Source organism: Symphalangus syndactylus, chromosome 2 (assembly GCF_028878055.3).
Source record: "Symphalangus syndactylus isolate Jambi chromosome 2, NHGRI_mSymSyn1-v2.1_pri, whole genome shotgun sequence".
Taxonomy (NCBI): domain Eukaryota; kingdom Metazoa; phylum Chordata; class Mammalia; order Primates; family Hylobatidae; genus Symphalangus; species Symphalangus syndactylus.
Window position 1 is genome coordinate 78,248,131 of NC_072424.2, and position 26,521 is coordinate 78,274,651.

At 35.4% G+C, this 26,521-nt stretch overlaps 1 protein-coding gene across 2 annotated transcripts in view; it reads right to left on the reverse strand.

Moving 5' to 3' along the window:
* Nucleotides 1–562: 562 nt before the first annotated feature.
* The window catches only part of SIM1 (SIM bHLH transcription factor 1), a 78,229-nt gene continuing 52,270 nt past the window's right edge, over nucleotides 563–26,521 (reverse strand). The window contains exons 11-12 of one of the 2 annotated variants that reach the window (XM_055259761.2): nucleotides 9,002–9,404; nucleotides 563–6,632 (exon numbers count right to left, since the gene is read on the reverse strand). In XM_055259761.2, coding sequence (XP_055115736.1) covers nucleotides 5,902–6,632; nucleotides 9,002–9,404 — 1,134 coding nt within the window. In that variant the 3' untranslated portion in view covers nucleotides 563–5,901. The remainder of the gene's footprint in view (nucleotides 6,633–9,001; nucleotides 9,405–26,521) is intronic. The other variant, XM_055259751.2, reaches the window with a different exon arrangement.

Here is a 26,521-nt window from a genome sequence, read left to right on the forward strand (position 1 = left end):
GGAGAAAAAGAAAAGCATGTTGGGCATTATGAAAATGCTTAAAACAGAAAAAAATAGATTGCCAGGTAGAATAGATTGCTACCTGGCAATCTATTTTTGTTTGACCTTAATTCTTCATTCTGAATTTTTAAAATACTTTGGATTCCAAAACAAAAATTATTCAGAGAGTATTTTTAAATGACAACAAATTAAATAATCTCAATATTATAGGTTTTCTTTTCACTGAGACGTTAAAAATGTAATCTTTACTTTCAAATTTTCTGCTTTAACAAAGAAGTCCTGTGTAAGTTGTTCTAATGAAATGTTGAAAAACCATTCTCCAGTGTCTAATAAAAAACAGACCCATTATTTAATAGTTGCTGTACATATGTATATGCTTCTATTCCCAGGTCTCTTACAGTATGTGTGTGTACATATTTGTGTGTGTGTGTGTGTGTGTGTTTAGTGCTACCCATTCCAATAGAATCTAGAGCTAAAATGGTTCCTGTTTCTCTATAGTACTCCTTTAGTTGACAGTCCTTTTTGTCCTATAGAGACTTTTCCTTCAATGAATAGCCCAGACTCAAAGTGCATACTGGTAACTATATTTTAAACCAAAAAATTCCTCACATAATAAATACATTTTATGCACATTAACTTCAAATTTACTTCAGAAAGCTATTTACAATATAAATAATTATAAATGGGAACACTTTGCAAGATATCATTGACATAGCTAATATTTTCTACTTTACATTCCAAAGTAAAATTTCAAATTACAGCTTTATACTACAATGTCACTAAAAACTATACATTGCAAGATGGTATTTGAAATATTGGCAATCAGTATCTTTTCTCACGAATATAATCCTTTTTATAGCACATCAGTCAAAAAACAAATGTAAAATATTTTATCTTTTTTGGAGTGTCTACTCATAATGTTTCCTTTTTTGAAATATTTCCCTTTGGAAAAAAAAGAAAAAAACTTACAGTACTTCCAAAATTTTTTTCCAGGCCAATTTCATTTCTTTTGAAATGTAAACACATCAGGGTTATTGGGTATAAGTTTAACAGTGATTACATGTGTCCCAGGTCAGCAAATTAGGGCAAATTCCCCCCAACTCCATATCGATTTATGAAAGCGAAGTCCCATGCAGCAAAGTTGCAATAAACAAAACTACAAATGTTTGGTTTAAAATTAGCAATTAGGATTTCTTATGTGAACCATCATTTATTTATTTGTGTGTGTGTGTGTGTGTGTGTGTTATAATTGGATATGGCACATTTTCATGAATATGATATAAAAATCATATTTTTCTGTGTGTGTATGTGTGCATGTGTGTGTATGCTTTCTGCATACAGTCCTAGAGAAGGAACTCTGAGCAAACTCCTATTTGGCAATGACCACACTCTCACTTTTTGAGTTAAGCACTATCCATACAACCCTTGCAAGCAATTAGCACCACACAGAAATTTCCCCCAAGATTATTTTCTATGTCTGATACCTTTTGCATGTGTCCATAACTGTTCTGTCATTCATTTAAAATTTAGAATGATAACGAATGTTTTATCCACAATTAGTTCCACAGTAAGAACTAGTTAAATAGACTTTTCTGTCTTAGACATAAATCCCTATTCACAAAAACTTGACATTTACATAAAAGTTGAATCATTTATTTGGAGGACCATGGGATTTACGTTCTTTTTAAAATCATTATGAAAACAGGATGTATGTCTACATTTATGATTTGAGTGAACTAGGGAACCAAATCTGGGCATTCAAACATTTTAAATCAGAAAGACTGCGTTTGGTTGTATTAAAGTGTAAGCTATTCCACTAGGTCAGGTGAGTGACTCCAAAATGGTCAAATGCTCAACTTTCCAAATATCAGCATTCACTATGTCACTTCCAAATACTACTAGGACTGATAGATTGCACTGAATATCTTAGTAATATCCTACTCTTGAAAGAGAGAGCTATAAAAATCAAATGTGTATTCAGAAGGTTTCCTTATCTGTGCTGCCTTCCATCAAACTTACTTGGTTTAGATCTTGAGGGTGGAAGTCTTGTATTTCATTTTAAAATGTCTATGCATATTTTCCAAATGGTCTTGTATTATAATTGATCTCCACCATCCCCCATAAGAAGGAGAAATAAAAATTGGAGCACATTACCCTTTTCTAGAAGATCCCCTAAAGCTTATTTTAAGTGGGATTCTCTGCCCAGAGGCAGCATGTGACAACATGGTATAGAGTGAATTAAGAATAGTACCCGATGGAAACAATCTAGCCCTGTAAAATATAACCAAGAAAGAGCAAGTGGTTTTTCTGTGTAAATACTGAAGGCAATCATTTATTGCATCCTGTCTCATTTTGAAGGTCACCTCAGCACTGTCATATTATCTTTTATCAGGCAATTACAGTTTAGGTAAGCGAGCATAATATGACAAAAGACTTGTGGATCAAAGTACACCTAAATAGCTGACCTGTAGTGATTGTGACATTAATATTATGCATCCCAAAATAACACATCAAATCTATATATTCCCAATAACAATTTAAACAGAATTTTCCCAAGAAAGATTGCGGAAACATTCGTTTACTTCTTTGGTCATCCAAATTTTTAAAGTAGGTATGGCAGGTGAAATGGGCAATAAAGATACTTATTATCACTAGAAACCGGAATTCTACAAAACCATGAGCTATGTATCATCTAACGAATTGATACATATTATACCAGTAATTGGATAGAGCACATTTTTATGTATCCCCAAGGTGATATAAAAATCATACTTCTCTATCTATTTCAATCAAGTTTCATGTTTCTCAACATTTGGCGAAGTTATGGAAATCAAGAATTAAAACTAAAGCCAAATTAAGTTTAACTGATTAAATTATCAGGAATGTAATTATTTTATATACTATTTTTAAAAGACACAGATGACATCTTCATTATGAGGAAATATGTTCCTGCACAGAACAAAATAATGTAGATTATAAACATATTTTAACACATTCACATGTATATTAAGAGGGTACATTGTCATCAAATGTCTTAACTTACCTTGGGTCATTTTGAGATAATCATGCCATATTGCAAAAAATGTAAGCTATACAATACAGTGAGTCAATATGACATTTTATGTAATGTAATAAAACTGCTACTATAAAATTACTGACATTCAGTAAATTTTAAAATGGTTGTGTACTTAAAACTGGGTCAATCTACCAAAATTTTGAATCAAGATATAATTTAGTTAATTCTGTATTCTCTTAAAAATATTGGTCATGTCATTTTAAAGAGCAGTATTCCTTCTGATTACTCTCATCTGTGAAATTCATAATTTTTTCCTTTCACCAGTTAACTATCTTCCATATAAAAATTCCGCTGAAATTCCTTTAGTGACAGCCTTTTCTTTGATATCAGTTCATTTTCCCTGGTTCTTAAGTTTCCATTTCTTTTAGCTTCTGTCCCTGGCACATTTGGTAGAATGTATAGCCACCAGAAATACCCATCTGTGAAAATTACCTTTCCAAAATACACCATATTCATCAAATATTTTTGTCTTCCAAACATTTATCAATCTACAGAATTCTACAAAACCTTTAGCATTCTTAAGACATTACTTCATGTTGCAAATTGATCAAAACTCCATTTTATGTATTCCAGGATTGCTCATAAATAATTTTCTCAAAATTACTAAATACTCTTGTTTGTATAATTCAAAATTTAGTTTTTATTGTATGGTCACCCCTCGGTATAAACAGGGAGTTGGTTCCAGGACCACCCCCATATAACCAAATTCTCATATACTCAAGTCCTGCCGTTGGCCCTGTGGCACTCACTTATACAAAACATCAGCCCTCTGTATACTCAGGTTTCACATTTCTCCAAATACTGTGTTTTTTTATCTGCATTTGATTGGAAAAAAAAAAAACTACATATAAGTGAATCTGCACAGTTCAAACCCATGTTATTCAAGGGTCAACTGCACTTTGAATTTTTTGAAAATATATATAACCACTAACTTTCTCACTTACTTGCACTTCTTTGCATTTACAGCACAAATGTTAACATTATTTAATTTTATGTAGTCTCTCCTTTCATATACAAACAACCCAGTATTCATCTTTCATATTATCATTCAGATTGTCACCTACCTATGGACTGTGAAATAACTGTGTCAAATGATGAAAATATACTACTAATCCCTGAGTATTCAATTTCATGTTCTGTTTCCAAAATTATAAGTCAAGTTCTGCCAGTACATTCCCCTCCTTAAATATGTCAAGAGTTTTGGGCATGGGACTCCTAGGAAATATTATCTATGAAATTTCTCTAATCACTTATATCATTTTGCTTTAATTACTAGAGAATAGTGCATTAAATAAATCTTGCTATTTTTCTTCTCTGTCATAAATTTCTACCTTTTGGCTAAATCTAGAAAGTTAACTGTAACCTGCCTAAAGGAGCCCACACATCTGCTTAAGTCACAAAGCATCTAAACTTCTGTGTACAGAAAAACCAAAATGATCAGTTTTGACAACTCATAGCAGAGAGTTAATTAGTTAATAAGTTCAGTTCTGCTTTATCATAGAACATGAACGCTGGGGCTGCCTTACAAACCAGGAAACCAGAGCCCAGGCACGGTGAATGACACAACTGTGGTCACAAAATTAAGTTACAGGTAGGCCAAAATTAGAGTCCAGAGACCTAGTCAGCTGGCCTTTCTACTATGCCACACAGATGTAAGACCAAGTTTGTTGTTTACCAACAATAAGGAAAATAAACATTTTGCCTATTCCTTCAGAGTACTGCTCTTAGCTTTTAACTACTTGTCTATCAGCCTAAGCTTTTATCTTAGACTCTCTCCTGAGGCTTTCCACATGTTGTCACATTGGCACATATGTGCTTTGAAATGTTTTCAAACACACAGCTGTCGTGTGGCACTTCACAGGTTTTCCTTTTATTTTTGCACCTATTGGTCTTTTTTCTGGGTGAATTGGTTTGAATTTTTTATTTAGTTGGTTTTACAAGCAAACCCCAAATATGTTGTTTACTTATGCTGGGCCCTTAAATTGTGTTAAATTTTGAAATATCATTTTATTTCACTCTGCCTCTGGCCTTTCCACATTCATAGAACTACTTCCAATTGAGCACTCCAGGTTTTTGACGTGTGTCCCAACATCTCAGTGTTTTTACTTAGAAACACCCTTAGCGCCATGTCAGTGCAATCCTGGTTCTTGTCTAACTGAAAAGCAACGTGAAAAATTACCTCTTCCTGATTGTTTATAATGGATACCAGGTGAAAACTCATTTTTGCCCCATATCCAGAACCATTTCTCTAATTTATGCCTGAACCAAATGAGCTGGCTGATTTGAAACCACAAAGAAGTCAGTTTATAAGATATATCTCTCTCCTTTCTCAGTTATTTTGGGAATAGAAATTTCTTTAAGAAGTTTAGTGTGATAGAGTCAAAGAAAATTACCCATTTTTGATGTATTTACATTACATAGCCTATATTTCCATGTGTAAAATGTATACCGCAGTTTGTAAGTAATAGTTTGTGTGTATGAGGATCACTGGATAGTCACAATGCAATGTTGTCATTCATCAGTCCTCTCATGTAGTATATATGCACACTTGATCTACATGAATATTTTTCAAGTCAAAATTTATCTATTCTGGTTCCCATATAATTAGAGGGGAAATTTGTGTATTCAATTTAGCTCCCTTTTCTGTGTATAACCCTGAATGCTAGTGCTATGTTTTCTTTGATTTTATAGGAACACGTATCAAATACCCAGTAACTTAAGTTATGCTCTCTAACAATCCGTGGCATAGTAAATGCTGGTAATGGGGTATTAAACTATAAATATGATTCAGACATCCTTAAAGAACAAAATATTTCAGCAAAACATCAGCTTCCATTGGTTATTATAACAGATGTTCCCTTGTGTCCTTGTGCTGGGTCTGGTTGCATCCTTAGATGGGAAGTTACATCAAAGTGTGAGCCATTACAGCCCAAGGAATAGTTTCTAATGGTTTCACTGTCATATAAGTGCTCCAGGGCATATCCAGTTAATGTGTAAGCATGCTTATCAAAATACTGCCGGTGAGAGCCAAAGCAGTTTGGAGAGACAGTAGGGTGGTCTCCTGTTGTCTGATGAGGAGATATATCCGAATGCAGATAGTCTTTAGCTAGGATCAAACTGGATTTTGAAATGCGATCTGAATTGGGACTACTTATCCGAGATAGTGCGGTGGGACTGTTGTCATAGTCATTTTCATGAGGGCTCAACATTTTTCCCTCTCTCTGCTGGATGTGGTCACATGGTGAAGTGTTGGCAAGAGCAGAGCCGTGGCAGACTTCACCTGTTGGTGGGGGCTGTTGATAGTTTGCAAAACACAGGGAGTGTTTTTTCCCAGCCCCATTAATGGAAGCCAGTTGGTCTGAGGGGGCTTTCCTTAGCTGTAATCTGTTCTCTTCTTCTTTAATCATTTGCTGGGTGGCTCTTATAAGAGTTTCAATTTTGCTGGGTTCATGTGGGCTACTTTGATACTGCTCAGTACGATATCGGTCACCTGATTCGCTGGCCGACCCAGGGTCTGGAGAACTGACCACACTATCTTCATCCCAATGACCTCGCCCTAAAAATTTGAAAATGTCAAAAGTAAGTGATCTCAGAATTCACCCTCAAAATAAGTATATTTCCTTTACCTATTAAAATAAACTTTATATCTTTCATTTTTAATATATGCACCAATATTTGAAACAGGCTCACATGATAGACAGAGTGTCAACTCTCTGTACTGGAGTCATATAAAATCAGTGAATTTTAAATGCAGACCAAGTTTACAACAAGTTTTTAGAAGATAAACCTTGTTCACTGTGAATGACAATTAGCAAAATGGTAAAGTGTGTTTATACTTCTCCATGGATATATGTTATTAGACCTGTCTGACTGGAAATAAGAGAAGGATGCATAGAATTTGGTTTATGTTATTCTCTAGAGCAGTGCCATGTTAAATTGATGCTTGAAAAATGTTTTCAATTGGATTTGAGGGAAATAATGATACAGGCTGAACTATTCTCTCACTTCCAAATAAATAACCTAAAATGTTAGTATTGCTAAATACATCTTAAGTAGACTTAAAATAAAGCTGTAATATATCTTAAGTATGGTTACAATAAAGCTCTAATGTTCATTTTTAGAGTATTTGAAGGTTAAAAATATACCTCTATTCACATAGATATATATGTAAGCATGGATGGATATAACTGAAGATTATAGATATAGATACAATCTTCTCCAAATAAAAACATAAATATTATCAAATTTAGGGGTAAACATCTCAGCTTCACAGGTAATCATATAGTAACTCAGGTACCTTAGATTGTTTTTGCAGTAAGATAAAGAATAAGGCCGGGCATGGTGGCTCACACCTGTATTCCCAGCACTTTGGGAGGCCCAGGTGGATGGATTACCTGAGGTCAGGAGTTCAGTACCAGCCTGGCCAACATTGTGAAACCCCGTGTCTACTAAAAAATACAAAAATTAGCCTGGTGTGGTGGCAGGCACCTATAATCCCAGCTACTCAGGAGGCTGAGACAGGAGAATTGCTTGAACCCGGGAGGCAGAGGTTGCAGTGAGCCGAGATCGCGCCATTGCACTCCAGCCTAGGCGACAAGAGTGAAACTCTGTCTCAAAAAAAATTTTTTTAAACAATATGTATAATTTTAATAACAAACTGTTTGGAGCCAAGGAAAGAGATAAAATATGGAGAAGTAGTGCATCCAAAGTATATTCCATAAATCAAATTATTCTCAAAGCAGTCTGAAGTCAATATAAAAAGAGAGAAGAGAAACAAGTAGGAATATATGAAAGCTGTAAACTGCTTAATGCAGCAGAGAAAGCCTGGATCACACTATTTATTGCTTTCCTTTTATCTTTTCTTCTTGTTTTATTTCTAATATTTTCTTCCAGATCCTGTAGGTTAAGCCAGGATTTTCACTTAACTCTATTCTTTGGCAAGTAATTGCCCTTTGCTCTGGGTTTCCATTACCAGTCTACCAAACTAGAGATACTCAAAGTAAGATCAGAAAAACAGGAAAGAAGAATAGAAGCAGATTAAAATTACTCAGCTTCTGAGTGGTATTTGACAGGAAGGTTTATTAATGGAAACAATATTGTCTAGCACATGTCTCATTCTAAAGACAAGAGTAGTAGTATTGGGGCCTTAAGATCAATCAGAATGTCACTGACTTTTAATGAAATAGGGAGGATTCCAAAGACCGATCTGGACCCAAGCTTGGAATGGACGGAATGAGCGCTCCTTAACCAGTTTACTTTGAAATGAACAAAGGGAAGCATTAGCAACAATCAAAGCTTTAGCTATGGTGTCCTTTTCGACGTGTTTATAAAGCCATATAATTATCCCAAGGTGAAAATCCCAGTGCATTCTACGTATTGCTTCATCCTTTACTCACGAGATCATCATTGTGGGTTGTCATAATGATGGGGAAAGGGGAAGTTACTGGCATTTAACGCCCAGAAAGGTTAAACATCTGAGATATGTGTGACTGTCCATAAAACAAATACTGGCCGTCTCCAACATATCAACAGTGCCCTCATTGAGAAACACTGCTATGACCAAATGAGCCTACAGACTATTCAAGTCCACATTTGAAGCACGAAAATACAAAAGAAAATAATATATGAGGAATGTAAATGCTTACACACTACAGGTTCAATAGACATATTCAATAATAAACTACGTAATTTCTATACTTTCCGATGTTTAAAATAGGAATCGTTTTTATTCACTTGTCAAAACTAAATGTATTTAGCAAATACAAACAAAATTAATAACTGAGTGAACTTTTTTTAAAATCCCATTGGTTCTGATTTGTAAATCAAAGAAGATAACTATTTGGTCATTCACTCTAGTGTCACAATGTGATGAACCTGCCCAGGGCCTAATGCTTGGAGTTCGGGAACCCTTTCACCTGGTCTTACCATGGATCCTGTGGACTGAAGCGATGTGAGGCATGCTGTTTTCATAGGCTTCTCTGCTTTCTGGGGAGGCCTTTGTCAGGGGCAACGCTGCGCGAGAGCCCCACCAGGGCTCCCTCCCGGCCTGCGGCGTTCCCAGGAAGTACCTGCCTGCCTCACACCGGCCTCCTTCACAGGCCTGGGTATGGAAATGCCTCTCTTCCACCAGCCTCGAGTGGTCAAGCGCAAAGCCATAGCAGAGAGAGCTGCGGTCCGAAAACTGTCTGTAGGCGCACGATGCGTCGTGCTGGGAGCCAGGCCTGTCGGCGGGGTCCAGAAGCTGCGGAGAGGCCGTGTCGGTCAGGGGACTTCCGCCCCACTGGCTGTCATGATCAGATTCCGATCTTTCCGTGTGAAATCCCGAATACTGAAACCGCGTAGGGGAGAAAAGTCCATTTCAAAAATCAATCGATCAGTAAGCGAAAACAAACAAACAAACAAAAAACAGCCTTTATTTATTCTGCAAGCACCCTTAAGGTCTCATTGTCCTGAGGTCGTCAAAATAACCGTTGCTTTGGCATCATGGCTGTGCACACCTAACTTGGAATTACTTAATTCATTATGATGCTTCCAAAGAAAATCCTTTTGGTTGATGAAACCAGGAGATAAAAATAATAATGGCAACCATCGACTGAAGTACTAGGCGCTGAATGAAGTGCCTCATATGAACTATCCACTTAGCTCCTGTAGTAAACCTTTAATGGCGCTATTAGTATCCCCAGTTTATGGATAGAGAAGCTAACACTCAGAGAGAGAAAGTGATTTGCCCAAAGCCACAGTGTTAGCAGGTGACAGAACCAAGATTCAGGACCAGGTTCTTCATCTACCCTAACAGTATTGCCAAAGAGAGATTCCTAGTAAGTTCCATATTTTATTTCTATTTGCTTTCCACGTATTTTTTTGTTTTGACAGGGTCTGGCCCTGTCCCCCAGGCTGGAGTGCAGTGGCGTGATCATGGCTCACTGCAGCCTCCACCTCCTGGGCTCAAGCAATCCTCCCATCTCAGCCTCCTGAGTAGGTGGGATCACAGGTGTGCAACCATACACAGCTAATTTTTAAATTCTTTGGTAGAGACAGGGTCTTACTTTGTTGTCCAAGCTGGTCTTGAACTCTGGAGCTCAAGCAATTCTCCCACCTCAGCCTTTCAAAGTGCTGAGATTACAGGTATGAGCCACAACACCTAGCCTACATTTTTTCTTAATTAAAACAAACAAACAAAAACCTAAGGTTTAAGCACCAATGTCCTGAAACTTAATCTTCATTAACTCTGTTAACTCTCTGAAGGCCATGCTGGATAGATGGCAGAATAGTTAATAAGCGCTTACCTAATTCAATTGCAATGTAACTCTTAAGAAGTCTTATCCCATATAAGAGTTGGGCCTCTTCACTAGGATGTGCCTCTTGTTTAGAAGATAAAACTTGAAATATGCATAGGGTCACCAGAAAATAACAAGCCACAGGCATTGCTGTGCCTTGTTGGAATTAAATGGCTTACCTACTCCCAGACTATTTGGTCAGATTTTGAAAGAGAATATAAAATGCTTGATAGATCTCCCTAGGAAGTGTGCTCAGTTTCAAGGCCCTCACAAGCCACTAAAATCAGTAATATGACAATAATTTTTACCAGTTTTTGGTTGCCTAATGCCAAACAATTCTAGGTATTGTAAAGAGATTACCTACTATGATAATGATGGATGCCATTTATTCAGAGCTTACTATGTATTCGGCAATATTCCATATACATTCCATATACATTTTGTCATTTAATCATTCCATATACATTTTGTCATTTAATCCTCACAACCACCTAAACATAATATAGCTCCATTTAATAGAGAAAGAAAGGACATTACTACAAGTTTTAATAAGATGCCACAGCCACCTCACAGTCTATCTGGTCTCAAAGCCTGCACTTGAAACCATATTTTACATTTCAGATAAAACACTGCTAAGGAAAAAAGGAGAGAAAAAAAGATCCAATATTAGGGAGATTTGCAGTGAAGGGGCAGGAACTGTTTCACAGTCCCAGGAACCAAAATACAAGCCAATTTTAGACTTTTATTTCTTACCCCAGAATAAACAGGGGTGGGCATGTGTGGTGTTGTGGAGGGAAGAAGAAAAATTCCTAGGCTCCACTGCTGTTCCCTTGTCGCCCATGATAAGAACTTCACAGGACAAAATGAACTTTCCCCTCACCACTAGGCCCAACCTGTGGGAATAAGAATCCTGGCTCTTCCCATTTCAGTACAAAGAGGCAACTCAGCTGAGGGCTCTTGGGGACAGAGAGATGAACTACACAGGTTCCTCTGGGGAACCTCCAAAGTATCCAATGTAGCATGCTCAGAACAGAGTCCTGTGCAAATTCCAGGTTGAAATTTTTCCTTTGCCATTTCTAATTATTACTTTAATTATTTTCCACCTGCACATATGGACTATTAGCATATTCCATCAAGAAAAAAATTAGAAAATCCACCTTCTGTCCCTGCAGGTTTGTAGAATAAGAGACATCAAGGCATCCTGGGGCTCGGTACCTATATCATGCCTTCCACATGCCATCAACTTCTTCTTCCAGTGAACCCAGACTCTCTTTTCACAAGATACCACCTTCACTTTCACCAAAGCAGGGCTGGCACTTCCTCACCTTACCGAGTGGGGATCCAAGTGCTATACATGTGTTCCTTGAGAGTATCATCCATGTGCTTGCCTCAGAGAAACTCAGACCATCAGTGTTATTCCAAGCTAGGAGTTGCCCAGATTCTGCTTGTTTTTATAAAAGTATAAACCAGATCTATTTCTGAGGTACTCCAGTCAAGACTTTTGAGCCCTGTTAAGAGGGGGAAAAGCTTTCCCTGAGTGTGTATGGGAAAGTGCTTTTGGCGCAACAGAGAAGAACGTTCTGTCCTTCAATCACGATGAAAATTCAACAAGAGACAACCTGGGCATACAGGAGGTATACATTTCAAGAGCACCCAAAGAAGAATTTGAAGGATAAGCCTCTTGTCAATAGGCAGGAAACTACAACAATACCAAGAGCATTGCCCTGAGATATTCAAGCAGGTGGAAGTTGGGTGGTTCAGTTAGTCCAAGACCTCACACTGCTTAGGAGATACAGAGGAAAAGCCTCACAGTAAACTTTTGTTTTCAAGACCTATAAATTTGCACCAGTGGGCACCATCAAAACTTGAGCCACGTTCATCCCTTTAAAATGAACTGCACTTGATGTAAACTCTGTTGAGGACACTACAGCCGCATTACTTGATCCAAAATATTTCACGTATTCATTAAATATTTGAGAAAAGAGAGAAGGCAGAAAGAGAGGAAGGCAGCCAGCCAATATATGTAGTGTGTGCGGTGCAATGAATGAATGCTGCATAAAAATGCAGCAGTGGGTTAGATTAGACTTTATCTAACTTGTCTTTCAGCTCTAATACTCTGTACAATATAATAACTATTTGGAATCCTTTTTAGTTTTGAAATGTTTGATTCCTGTGCCTGTCCCTTACATCTCAGTTATTGGAAGAAAACAATTATTGAGAACAATAATCCAAGTCTACAAATTTTTATTGTCATAACTATAAAAAGAAAGTTATTGCGTAAATTATAATTTTACTATAAGGCCAATTTTCCCTCCAAGTATCCTGTTATGACACAATTTTATTAGGAATTACATGCTGCCTTTTGTTCAATAGATTATTACATTCTAGAGGCTTCTGAGTTTGAAGGATAATGGCAACCACTGTAATCTGGATCTGTCCACACATTCTGCCCTCAAGACCAATAAGGTTATTAAGAAGCACAAATTAAGTCACACATGACCCATATTATCAGCATTACTTGGAGGCAGAAAATGTGACAAACTTCAAATATGCTCAACTGATTTTTGACAATTCAGTGAAGGAAACATAAACTTCTCTACAAATGGTGCTACAGTAATTGGACATTCATAGGCAAAAATCAAATAAATCTCAACCTAAGTGTCACAGCCTATATAAAAAAAAAAAAACTCAAAAGATTCACAGACTTACTGTAAAACAAAATTATAAAGCTTTTAGAAAATAACATAAAAGAAAACCTTCAAGATCTAGGACTAGGTAAGGAGTTTTTAGACTTGACAACAAAAACACAATCCATAAAAGAAAAAAAAAGATAAATTGAACTAGATCAAAATTAAAAACTTTTGCTCCCAAAAAGGCCCCGTGAAGAGGATGAAAAGACAAGCTACAGGAAGGGATAAAGCATTTACAAACTACATATCTAACAAAAGACTAGCCTCTAGAATCTATACAGAACTCCCAAAACCCAACAACAAGAACAAAAAAGGGTGAAAGATATGAAGTGGCACTTCACTGGGTAGGATATACAGATGGCAAATAATCATATGAAAAGATGTTCAACATCATTAGTGACTAGGAAGATGCAAATTAAAACCACAATGAAATATCACAATACACCTATCAGGCTGGTTAAAATAAAAAATAATGCCAAAACCAATTGCTGGCAAAGATGTAGGAAAACTGGATCACTCATACAATGCTGATGGGAATATAAAATGGTGTACCTATTCTAGAAAACAGTTTGGCAGCTTCTTAAAAACTAAATGTGCAATTACTATATGTAATCCTAGACATTTATCCCAGAGGAATAAAAACTATATTCATATAAAACTTGCACACAAATATTTATAGCAGCTACCCCCCTCCACTTCCAAGTCCTCTTTAATTGTTTCCTTTCTTTTTCAATGTGGCAAAATACAAATAACATAAAATTTACTATCATCCATTTTTAAATATACAGTTCAGTGTCTTTAAGTACATTCTTGGTGCCGTGCAACCATCACTATCATTCATTTCCAGAACTCTTCATTTTACAAAACTGAACTCTGTACCCATTAAACAATAACTCCCCATTCCCTCTTCCCTTCAGTTCCTTAACAACCACCGTTCTAATTTCTGTCCCTATTACTTTAACTATTCTAGGTACCTCACATAAGTAAATTCGCAGAGTATTTGTCTCTTCGTGACTGGTTTATTTCACTTAGCATTAGGTTCTCAAGGTTCTTCCATGTTTAAACAGGTGTCAAAATTTCCATCCTTTTTAAAACTGGAGAGTATTCTATTGTATATACCACAGTTTGTTTATCTATTCACCCATTGATGACACTTGGGTTGCTTCTACCTTTTGGCTTTGAAGCTATGATGAACATGGGTGTACAAATATGTCTTTGAGACTCTGTTTTTAATCCTTTAGGGTATATTACCAGAAATGGGATTGCTACATCATATGGCAATTCTATTTTGAATTCTTTGAGGACCTGCCATGCTGTTTTTCATAGAAGCTGCACCATTTTACATTCCCATTAATAGTACAATGGGTTCAAATTTATCTACATCCTCACCAACACTTGTTATTGTGTGTGTGTTTGTGTGTGTGTGTGTAGTAGTAGTAGTGGTAGTAGTAGTAGCCATCCTAATGGGTGTGAGAGGTGCCTCATTGCAGTTTTGATTTGCATTTCTCTAATGATTAGTGATGTTGAGCATCCTTCCGCAGGCATATGGGTTATTTGTAAATCTTTGGAGAAATGTCTATTCAAGTCCTTTTCCCATTTTTGAATTGAGCACCTTTGTTGTTATTGAGTTGTTATAGCTTTATTTTTAATAACCAAAAACTGGAAACAACTCAGATTTCCTTCAAAAGATAAATGGTTAAACAAAATATGATATATTCATACCAGGCAATATTACTCAACAATAAAAAAGAATGAACCATTGATACATGCACCAATGTGGATGAATCTCCAGTGAATTATGCTGAGTGAAAAAAGTCTATCCAAAAGGCTATATGATTCCATTTCTACAACATTCTTGTAATGACAAATTAAAGATATGAAGAACAGATTAGTGCTTGCTAGGGTTAATGACAAAAGCAGGAGTAGGAGAGAAGTAGATGTGGTCGTAAAAAGGCAACATGAGGGATCCTTGTGGTAGTGAAATTGTCCTATATGATGATAGTAACAATGCAATATCCTGGTTATGATATTGTACTACAGCTTTGCAAGATGTTACCACTGGGGAAACAAGATAATGAGTAAATGGGCACTTTCTGTGATACCTACATTTTAATTTAGAAGTATATCAAAATTACAATTTGATTAAAAACAGAAAAATAGACAAATCAAGAAAACACATTAAATATAGCATAATGCATTCAGTAAATATTAAATAATATGACAGCATTGAGTCAAACATATCAACCCCATCAATAAATGTGAATTGGCTTAAATCACCAATTTTAAAAAAGAATTTTCTGATAATTTATAGAGCAAACCCAATTCTATACTGATCATGTGACATGCCTGAAACACAGTTTCAAAAGGCTAAAAATAAAGGGAAAGGCAAACATAAACAAGGCAAAAGTAGACAATAAGAAACCAAGAGTTTGGACTGTAAAACCAAGCAAAGTAGAACTCAGGCTTTAAAAAAAGCATTAAATAAAACAAACAAAACAAAAGACATTTTATGCTGCTAAAAGCCGGAATTCACAATGAAGATAGAAATGTTATGAATATTTATGCATCAAATAACATTGCAATGCCATCTATATGAAGCAAAAACTATAGGAGATACAAAGGAGATATAGAAACATCCTGACAAATAAAAGACTAACATACCACTCTCAGTAACAGAGTAAAGTAAATTTTAAAAATAATAACGACTACAGAAGACTTTTTAAAAAAAGAAAACCAATCACTTAAATTGTATGGCTATATATCACTTCACATACTGATAATAAAGAAGAAACCTTCTTGATGTAGATGCCCAATCATCAAAACGAAGCAAATATTAGGTCACAAAGAAAACCTCAGTAAATTTCATGGAGTAGAAATACAAAGAACACCCTCTGATCACAATGCATAAAAATGGAAATTAAAAACAAAATTTAAAAAAACCCTTCGACCTGAAAAAAAACTTTTAAATAACCCTTGGGGAAAATAGGCAAACACAAATTACGTAAATTAAATATAGAATTCTGGAGGTAAAAACTACATATCCAGACCTATGGGATACACAGCTTTGAATAGCTTTACATAGGAATGATAGGGACATGTCAACATGACACAGGAGCCAGCTTGAAGGAATTCCCTTGGGCCAAATACAGAAAAACCTAAGCAAAAGTAAATGACAGTAATGAATAAATTGTAACCCACTAAAGAAATCCATGGGTCCAAACTGATAAACACACTAGCTAATAAATGGGGAAACATAAAGGAATCTTCCTTACAGTAGAGTGCCAACTGATGAATATGGAGGGAGTAGTTAACTTAGAAAATATACTTGCAATCACTTCAATAAAGATTTATTTGGGCACAGATGATCATAGATGATAAATCTTGGGGAAAAACTGTTGAGAAATAGGCTATTTTTATGGTCTTAAAGGGTTTCCCCACAGATTGCTTTTTAATTAGAAGGAAAAAAAAACAGTTATACAGTAAAGAAACCAAATGACACTTTCACCAGGTGATCAAAATTAACATCACCAACCAACTCAGAACAGATGGACATCATGTGCCTCTGGATGTGACAGACACTCCGAAGACACAACCTCACTAATGAAGTATTCCAGTGGATAGTGGATAATGTATAACCAGAATCTAACCATGAAGAATAAGCACACAGACTCAAATTGAAGAACATTCTGTAAAATAACTGGGCTGTGTTCTTCAAAAATGCCAATAATATGAAAGAAAAGGCCAGGCTAAAGAACTATCCAGATTAAAGGAGATGAAAGAGGCATGAAAATTAAATGCAATATAGGCTCCTAGACTAAGTCTTGTACTAGAGAGAAAATAACAAATGCTATTATGGACGTTACTGGAGAAATCTTACATCTTACACCTGTAAGATTAGATAAAAAGCATCTTACGAATGTTAAATATTCTCATATCAATAATTGTGCTGTGGTTATATAAGAGAATATTCTTGTCCTTAGGAAATACACATCGATGTATTAAGGTTTAGGTACAGGCATAATATATGTAACCTACTCTAAAATGGTTCAAAAAAATAAATAATAATGAGGGCAGAGGGAAGGGAAAGAGAAAAAAATGATAAAGCAAATGTGGCAAATGCTAAGCACTGGTGAACCTAGTGTAGTTGCTAGTATTCTTGCAACTTTTCTTAAAGTATGTTATCATTTTAAAATAAATATTTGAACATCAGAAAAATCCCATATAGTAAACTTATGTCTCATTTTTATAGAATCATTTCAGACAAAGCCTTTTTTTAACAACATTTTTCTGAAGAAATGGAAACTTGTTTTAATAAAGCGATAATTTAATTGTTTAAATATCTTTGTTTTTATTTCTGACTATTAATATTTTGCATATGAAGATATAAAGTTATCAACTAGGAATTTCAGTACAAACAAACCTTGGATGACATGGGCGTGTCCTGATCTACTGCCATTTCATATGACTTGTGCGAAGGATCACTTTTCTTGGGCCTTGATTTTCCCATTTGTAGAACAGGAACTGACTACCTTATAGGATTGCAGTAAGAATCAAAAAAATAATACGTATAACAGCACTAAAAAATATAAATGGTACAGATATGTATGTGTCATGTAAAGGTCCTTGATTAATCACTTTCACTTAGGTAAACAGAAATGGTTACCATCTTGTAAAAATCATTTTCTGCTGTAGACTATATTGTCTAGAAAAACCATGTTTTCAGTACCATCTTATAGGCAGGTAAAAGATAAGATATATATGTTAAAGGACTAAAAAAAATTAATATTCCTAACTGCAGAAAGAAATCAGGCCACTAGCCAGTCATCTAAATAGTAGGGCCTTTTCTTCCAAATACTCCAGTTTTCAAAGCTGGAAGGTAGTTTGGTACCAACAGTTTTTATCATTTACACTTTGATTAAGAGCCTAAAGATGTGTTTTAAGAGTGGAAAGGAGGGTAGAATCATGGTCAATTAGGTTCATGCAAGCCTGTGGATGGTTCTCCTAGCCTTTGTTGGTATTGACACTATTTTCTTTTGTTTTTTTTTTGTTTGTTTGTTTGTTTTTTTTTTTTTTTTTTTTTTTTTTGAGACGGAGTCTCGCCCTGTTGCCCAGGCTGGAGTGCAGTGGCGCGATCTCGGCTCACTGCAAGCTCCGCCTCCCGGGTTCATGCCATTCTCCTGCCTCAGCCTCCCGAGTAGCTGGGACTACAGGCGCCCGCCACCACGCCCAGCTAATTTTTTGAATTTTTAGTAGAGACGGGGTTTCACCGTGTTAGCCAGGATGGTCTCGATCTCCTGACCTCGTGATCCGCCTGCCTCGGCCTCCCAAAGTGCTGGGATTACAGGCGTGAGCCACCGCGCCCAGCCGGTATTGACTGCTTTCAAGTAAAACAGTCATGCTCTATGAGCTAGAGAGTATTTGCTCTTCTTCCTTTGAAAAGATAACAATGTTTTCTCTTATATTTAAAGCTGAGAAACTGAATTATTCCGTTATTTTCATTAGATTATACCAATCAATTAAGAAAGTTCAGTGAAAATCTAGCTTTAATTTTGCTGAAACCTCTTTCTTCTTAGAAAATTTTTTGTCATTCTGAATACTATGCACCTTAATTTACCTCAATTTCATATTTAAGTTTTAATTTTCAAAACAAGCATTCATTTTGCAAATTAAAATATGAGTCAGATGATGGATGCCCTTGTTCTCATGAAACATGCAACCAAATGCCAGCCACCAAAGGTGGGCTGAGGCTGGCAGGCAAAAAGCTCAGATGACTGCCAAAACTGGATTTCAGATGACATCCACAGTCCCCCAGCTCTCCTCTGGAATTCAGCTTATAACAGAATCATTCCTTCTAGAAGAGACTGATAGTTCATCAGGTTAAAGGCCTGAGCCATCCCTTGGGGCTTAATATGCACCCAATGGGATCTATTTACAAAAATTCATTCTAACATTCATTCTAATATTTATTAAGTGCCTGCTTTGCAAGGCGGCATGCCAGGTAATAGGAGAAATACAGCCTCACCTTCAAGGTGTTCACATTAAGAGGGATATAAATAATGCACAGAATATAACTTTAATACACTTTAGAAAAGGCAAAGACCTGAATAGAGAGAAAAACAAAACAGGAGTTCAAAGAAACTTTAGTAAATAAGTTATTTAGGAAAAAGGAAAAGAACTGTGACTTATTAAGAAGCAACTTACTATATGATTTGCTTATGCTAACTAATACCCATTACAACAATAGTTACCATTATAAAACACTTGCTATGCATTAGTCACTATGCAGATTCCGTAGACATTGTTTTATTAAATGCTAACGACATCTTAAAAGTATTATTAATCCCTTTACAGACATAACAAATAAGGTTGAAAAAAATTTTTTGCCCAAAGTTGCATGATTACGACGTTTGAGGGGACATGTAATTCCAGAACCCTTACTCTTTTCACTGTCCCATACTTCGATATACTATACTTAGATAAGAAAGACAACAGTGTCCTACCCCCTACGCAGTAATAGATTTCAGGTCCCGAAGAATCTTTTTACAAAGGGGACTTTCTCCAGCCTCTACACCCCGTAAACCACCTCCACACACCCTTAGGTATGTCCTCTAATCACTCAAACAGTCTCGTACCACAAGTACACCCATAGGTATTCTTCTTTTGATTACAGTCATAAGATTAATTCCTGCTTCAACAGCATGTTCCAGACAGGTGCTCTGCATTCATCTGGATGTGGCAGCAACCACCCAGCCCAGGAAAAATGCCAGATGTTCCAATAATAGATGTCACAGTTATCTATTTTTATTCTGGCAGCTCATTGAGGTTTTTATCATTTATAGCTGTAAAATATATAAAGAGACCCTCTTCTGGTAAAGTCCTGTTTTTCATGAAAAACTTTCACTCTATCAGGCATGAGCAGCTTTCCTCTTGATTTGTGTCTGAACCATGAGAAAAGAAAAATCACAGATGCAGACTGCATTGTACTAAGAACATATGCATGCTTTTAAATCACTTTTATCTTTTTTTTTTTTTTTTACTAATGTAACCCTGAAACATAAAATATGTTCTTTTTTTTCATTCACTGTTATGGGAAGAACAGATGGTGAAAGGGTTAGATTAAAGTAATACAGCATGTCCATTAAAATAACCCCCACTTCTCGGGATGCTTCCCTCAAACAGGAGTCCTGTTTACTATAAAGAATGGCTTTGGCTTACACACATTGGAAATTGCCAGGAGTTTTCTCAAGGATAAACACAGGAGTAAGAGAAAAACTAATGTCAGAATCAAATGTATTTTTAAATGACAATAATGCAACTTATTTTGCTAATCTGAGAGGCTGATGGAAACCATGTGCCTGTGATAATGTAACTGAACAGCAAATAATAAAGTTCATTTCTAACTTGAAAAATTTTAGTACCTAGAAAACACAACTAAATAAAGCTGCAAAGAGAATATCAAGTAGAAATTATTTTCTACATTCCTGCACTCCTACAAATAATAGAAATTTTTGCTGCCATTTCATTTCTAATTTATTATCTTATTAATAAACAGCAAGAATAAATCTATATAATATATATTAATAAAAATCAAGTATAATATGATTTATAGACAAGTCTCACAAATTTTTAGCATTGGAAAAGAACCCTCCTGAGATATGTTTATGAAATTTAATTCAATTACATATAGTTCCTAAAGAATTAAGCTTTACAAAAACTTCAAGAAAAGTTGGAGAATATATTCTAAAAGAAAAATTAGATCAATCTTTAGTCACATTCCAGAGTTGAGGATAATTTTGCTAGAGGAACTGAGCAGTAAATATACTCATTTATACTATAAATAATTAGATGGTAAATACTGAATCAAAATTCAGTTAATAGAAGTTTTAAATATTTTGGCCATTTCTTCCTTTATTTTAAAGAATAATACGAATTATCAGCTTCCCAAAACCAATTTTAAAGTATTTATTCACAAGATTTGCCCCCATTATTTTATAATTTGATTCATTTATAGTTTAATCTATTATTTATTGTGATTTTTTACCTTTTATCCATATTTTAGTCATATTTAGCTCAAAAAAATATTCTGGCAAGAAATCTTTTATACCTGTAAATTCTCTGATATATTTCGTGAAGTAGAAACATGGGAAGCTTTAAAAATATGCCTCAAATGTGGTTTAAAATGTCATAGGCCTTCTCTTAATCCACCCCATCCCCCAAAAAAGTTACAAAAATGTTCCTGGGATTTAGTTCACTCATTTTTCTCACAGAAAAGTAACCATAGTCGACATCTCATTAGCTGTCAGGGTGATGTACAGCTGGAAGGGAATCAGTACGCAGGACCCAGCGCTGGGTTTCCTTCAATGTAATTCTATAAGGAATCTCCTATAGGATTCCATATGGAGAGAGTTGTTCCCAAACCATGAAATCTACAATCCATCCCTTTTGTAAATCCAAAGGTGACATCTTAAAGACTTGCAAGCGTTTTCATTGCACTGAAGATTTTAATCACAGCAAATTAGAATAAGTATTTAATTAAGTCCTTTATGTCATGGCATCCACAGCTGTAAATGATTAAGTATATCCCAACTTGCATAGATAATATAGAAATAGTTCTAGCCCACTGGGTAAAATCCTGGATTTCCAGAACCAGTAGCACTAATTTTAATTTAAAGTAGCCCATCTTCCATGATGGGCTTCAGGCATGTGCCAGAATCACTTTGATCCTTTCGCTGATGCTCTGACTCACTCTCTTGATTTTTCACATGTAAGTGGCAGATTAAATGGGTTTGAATTAGTTGGGTACAGGTGGTGCCACCTGCTCCAACCCCTTGTTGCAGCTTTGTTTGGTCTTCTACCGCTTTATTCTGTGTTTGGACAAAGCATGGACTGCCCAAGCTCTTCTTGGAAGTGTCCTAGAACTAGGCCAACAGATTGGCAGGCATATTACCAACCTTCTGCACGCTGAAAGATGAGGTCTATCAGATTTGTAATTTTGTAAAAAGAAATTGAAGCTTAAAGGCCCTCCACCAAGTTGAGCAACTGTGAGTGGAAGGATAAGTCTACCTTTTCTTCTTCTAAGTCAAGTACAGTAAAAATGAGGAAAACTAAAATAATATAAACTATATTAAACAATATACATCAGGACCTTTTCCTCAAGCTTTACTGCAGTATAATTGACTAATAAAATTGTATACATTTATGGCATACAGCACCATAAATTTAATATACTTATACATTGTGAAATGAATACCATAAACAAGTTTGTTACCACATTCGTCACCTCACGTTGTTACCTTTTGTCTGTGTGTGGTGTGAAAACTTAAGATTATTCTTAGCAACTTTCAAGTGTACAATACAATATTATTAACTATAGTCACCGTGCTCTACATTAGATCCCCAGAACACATCCACCTTATAACTGAAAGTTTGTACCCTTTTGATCAACGTCTCCCCACTTCCCCCACCCTCCAAGCCCTGACAACTATCATTCTCTGTTTCTATGAGTTTGATTTTTTTAGATTCTACATATAAGTGAAATCATGCAGTATTCATCTTTCTCTATGTGGCTTACTTCACTCAGCATGGTTATCCATTTTTTTGCAAATGGTAGAATTTCCTTCTTTTGTGGCTGAATAATATTTCATTGTATATATATATTTTTAATCCATTCATACAGTATTCCATATATAAGTAAAATCATACAGTATTCGTCTTTCTCTATCTGGCTTATTTCACTTAGCAGGTTCATTTATTTTGTTGCAAATGGCAGAATTTCCTTCTTTTATGGCTGAATAATATTTCACTGTACATAGATACATTTTTTAATCCACTCATTCATCAATGAACATTTAGGTTGTTTCCATGTCTTTATTTTGATTAACACTGCAACGAACATGGGAGTGCAGACATCTCCTCAACATACTGATTTTTTTTCCTTCAGGTATATAAGAAGTGAAGTTGCTGAATCATATCATAGTTCTATTTTTAATTTTTTGAAGAAATTTCATACCATTTTCCATAATGGCTGTACCAATTTACATTCCACTAACTGCCTGGGTTTCCCTTTTCTACACATCTTTGTCAACACTCAACTCTTATCTTTTTTAATAATAGCCATTCTAACAGGTACAAGGTGATATCTCATTGAGGCTTTGATTTGCATTTCTCTGATGATTAGTGATGTTGAGCACCTTTTCATGTACATGTTGACCATTTGTATGCCTTCTTCAGGAAAAGGTCTATTCAGGTCCTTTGCTCATTTTTAATCAAATATTTCCTTCTTCTTTTCTTTCTTTTTTCTGCTTTTCTCTTTTGTTTATTTTGCTATTGAGTTGTACAAGTTCCTTATATGTTTGCGATATTAACTCTTCATCAGATATATGATTTGCAAATATTTTCTCTCACTCCAAAGGCTGCATTTTCATTATATTGTTTCTTTTGCTATGCAGAAGCTTTTTAGTTTGATGTACTCCCACTGATTTATTTTTGCTTTTGTTGTCAGTGCTTTGGTGTCATGTCTGAAAAGTCATTATCAAAACCTATGTCAAGGAGCTTTTTCCCTATGTTTTTTTCTAGAAACTTTATAGTTTCAGTCCTTACATGTAGGTTTTTAATCCATTCAAGTTAATTTCATTCTTTGTATGTAGATATCTGGTTTTCCCAGCACAATTTATTGAAAAAAACTATCCTTTCCCCTTTTTGCATTCTTGGCATCTTTGTCAAATATTAGTTGATCATATATATGTGGGTTTATTTCTGGGCTCTCTGTTCTCTTCCACTGGGGTATATGTCTGTTTTAAGGCTGTTACTGTTATTGTATGGATTATCATAGCTTTGTATAATAATATTGTTTGAAGCCTGGAAGTGTGATGCATTCATCTTTGTTCTTCTTTCTCAAGAGGTGCTTTGGATATTCGGGGTCTTTTTGGCTCTATATGAATTTGAGAATTTTTTTTCTATTTCTCTCTTTTCTTATTCCTGGTCTCAGAGGGAAAGTTTTCAGCTTTTCACCATCGAGTATAATGTTAGCCTGCCCTATATAATCTTTATTATGCTGTGTTACATTTATTCTATACTAATTTGTTGAGAGTTTTTATCATGAAATGATGTTGAATTTTATCAAATGCTTTTTCAGCATCTATTGAGATGATCGCATGATTTTTATCCTTCATTCAGTTAATGTGGTATATAACATTTATTGATTTGTGGATGGAACCAACCTTGCATCCCAGGGATAAATCCCACTTGATCATGGTGTATGATCCTTTCAATATGTTGTTCAATTTTGTTTGCTAGTAATTTGTTGAGAATTTGGGTGTCTCTGTTCACCAGGGATACCGACATGTCATTTTCTTTTCTTGTGGTGTCCTTTTTGGCTTCAGTATCAGGGTAATGTTGGCCTTGTAAAATGAGTTTGGAAATGTTTCTTCTTCAATTTTTTGGAAGAGTTTTAGAAAGATTGGCATTAATTATTTAAGTGTTTGGTAGAATTCACCAGCGAAGTCATCTGATATCAGACTTTGTTTTGTTTAGGAGGGTTTTGATGATTGATTTAATCTCCTTACACATTACTGATGTGTTCAGATTTTCTTTTTTTTATATACTTTAAGTTTTAGGGTACATGTGCACAACATGCAGGTTAGTTACATATGTATACATGTGCCATGTTGGTGTGCTGCACCCATTAACTCGTCATTTAACATTAGGTATGATGTGTTCAGATTTTCTATGCCTTAATGATTCAGTCTTGGTAGGCTGTATGTTCTGGAAATTTATCCAGAAGAGTAAGTTATCCAATTTGTTAGCATATAATTGTTCATAGGGGTCTCTTATAATCATTGATATTTCTGTAGTATCAGCTATATTTCCTCTTCCATTTATAATTTTTTATTTGTGTCCCCTATCATTTTTTTTTGGTTAGTCTAGCTAAAGATTTGTCAATTATGTTGATCTTCTCAAAAAACCAACTCTTACTTCTGTTTATCTTTTCTATTGTTTTCCATTCTCTATTTCATTTACTCTTGCTCCAACCTTTATTAATTCCTTACTTCTGCTAAACTTCAGTCGAATTTGTTCTTTACCTTATAGTTCCTTTAGGTGTAAAGTTGGGTTATATGAGATCTTTATGTTTTTCTTAATGTAAGTGTTTATACACTTTCCTATTAAAACTACTTTTGCTGCAACCCAGACATTTTTATACGTTGTGTTCCCATTTTCATTCATCTCAAGATATTTTTTATTTCTTTTTTATTTATTCTCTGACTCATTGGTTGTTCAGGAGTTTGTTAATTTCCATGAAATTGCAAATTTTTCAATTCTCCTCCTGTTACTTATTGTTAGTTTCATACAACTGTAGTCATAAAAGATACTTGATATAAGTCCAACCTTCTTGAATTTATTAAGACTTGATTTGTGGACTAACATATGACCTATCTGGAAAATGTTCTGCATGAGCTTAAGAAAAACGTATATTCTGCATCAGAACCTTGACCTTATGGAAAAACAAAGCAATTCCATGCACTATAATACACTAAGGGAGTTTCCTAAAAAATCTGTCGAAGAAGGAAGAATTAAAGAAATCTATATTTCTTAGCTAAAGATATCCAAATTCAACTTCATTAACTCTAGAAGGGTCAAATCCCACCATAAACTGTCAAATGAGGCATTGCTCTCTTTAAATTTACTCTTTAGTTTTAATAATATTTTATTCTATAGATTTTGTTAAAATAAATTTCCCTAGATACATTTTGATAGTATATTCAGCCATTCTCCTCCTCTCTTCTTTTAAGCTGGGGAGCAGAATCGCAAATTGCAGCATCACTTCTATTAAGCCATAAGCAGAGGCTTCCCATTTGATTTAGCACAGTTGCTCCACCCGCTGCCTGATTTCTTTTTTGGCACTAACTCTTCCCCAGATCCAAACCACACTACACTATGGAATTGTGACATGCTGAACATAAATTATGATGTATATCCAGGAATCTGTAAGGATGAGAGACACAGCTGCAGCTGTGCTTTGATGGGTGGATAGGATTTGAGAAGCAAGTTATCCTCAGGCAGAGTAAACAGACTCTAGCTAGAGTGGAGTGCTGACACGGGGGCAGGGTTGGCAGGTGGACTGGAGTGGATAGAGTGAGGCAGGCAATGGGCCAGACTGGCAAGATTGGATGTCATACTCTAACCAATGAGGCGACTCTGTAGGTATTTAAGCAGATAAAGTAAGGCATAATGAAAATCATATTTCAGGAATCTTATCCTGGCAGGAATGATCAGAGACCAAAAGAACAATAAAGAGGCAGATGAAGTTCTCTAAATGTGATGTCCTCTTCCAGAGAGCCTGAAACCAGACAAAGACAGTGAGGAGGGAACAAGAGTCAAGAAACATTATGAATGAACATGACCCTCACAAGACCTTTTATGTCCAGAATATCAAAAACCAAGCCCAACAAACAGAAAATAGTTTAAGATATTTTCCCTTT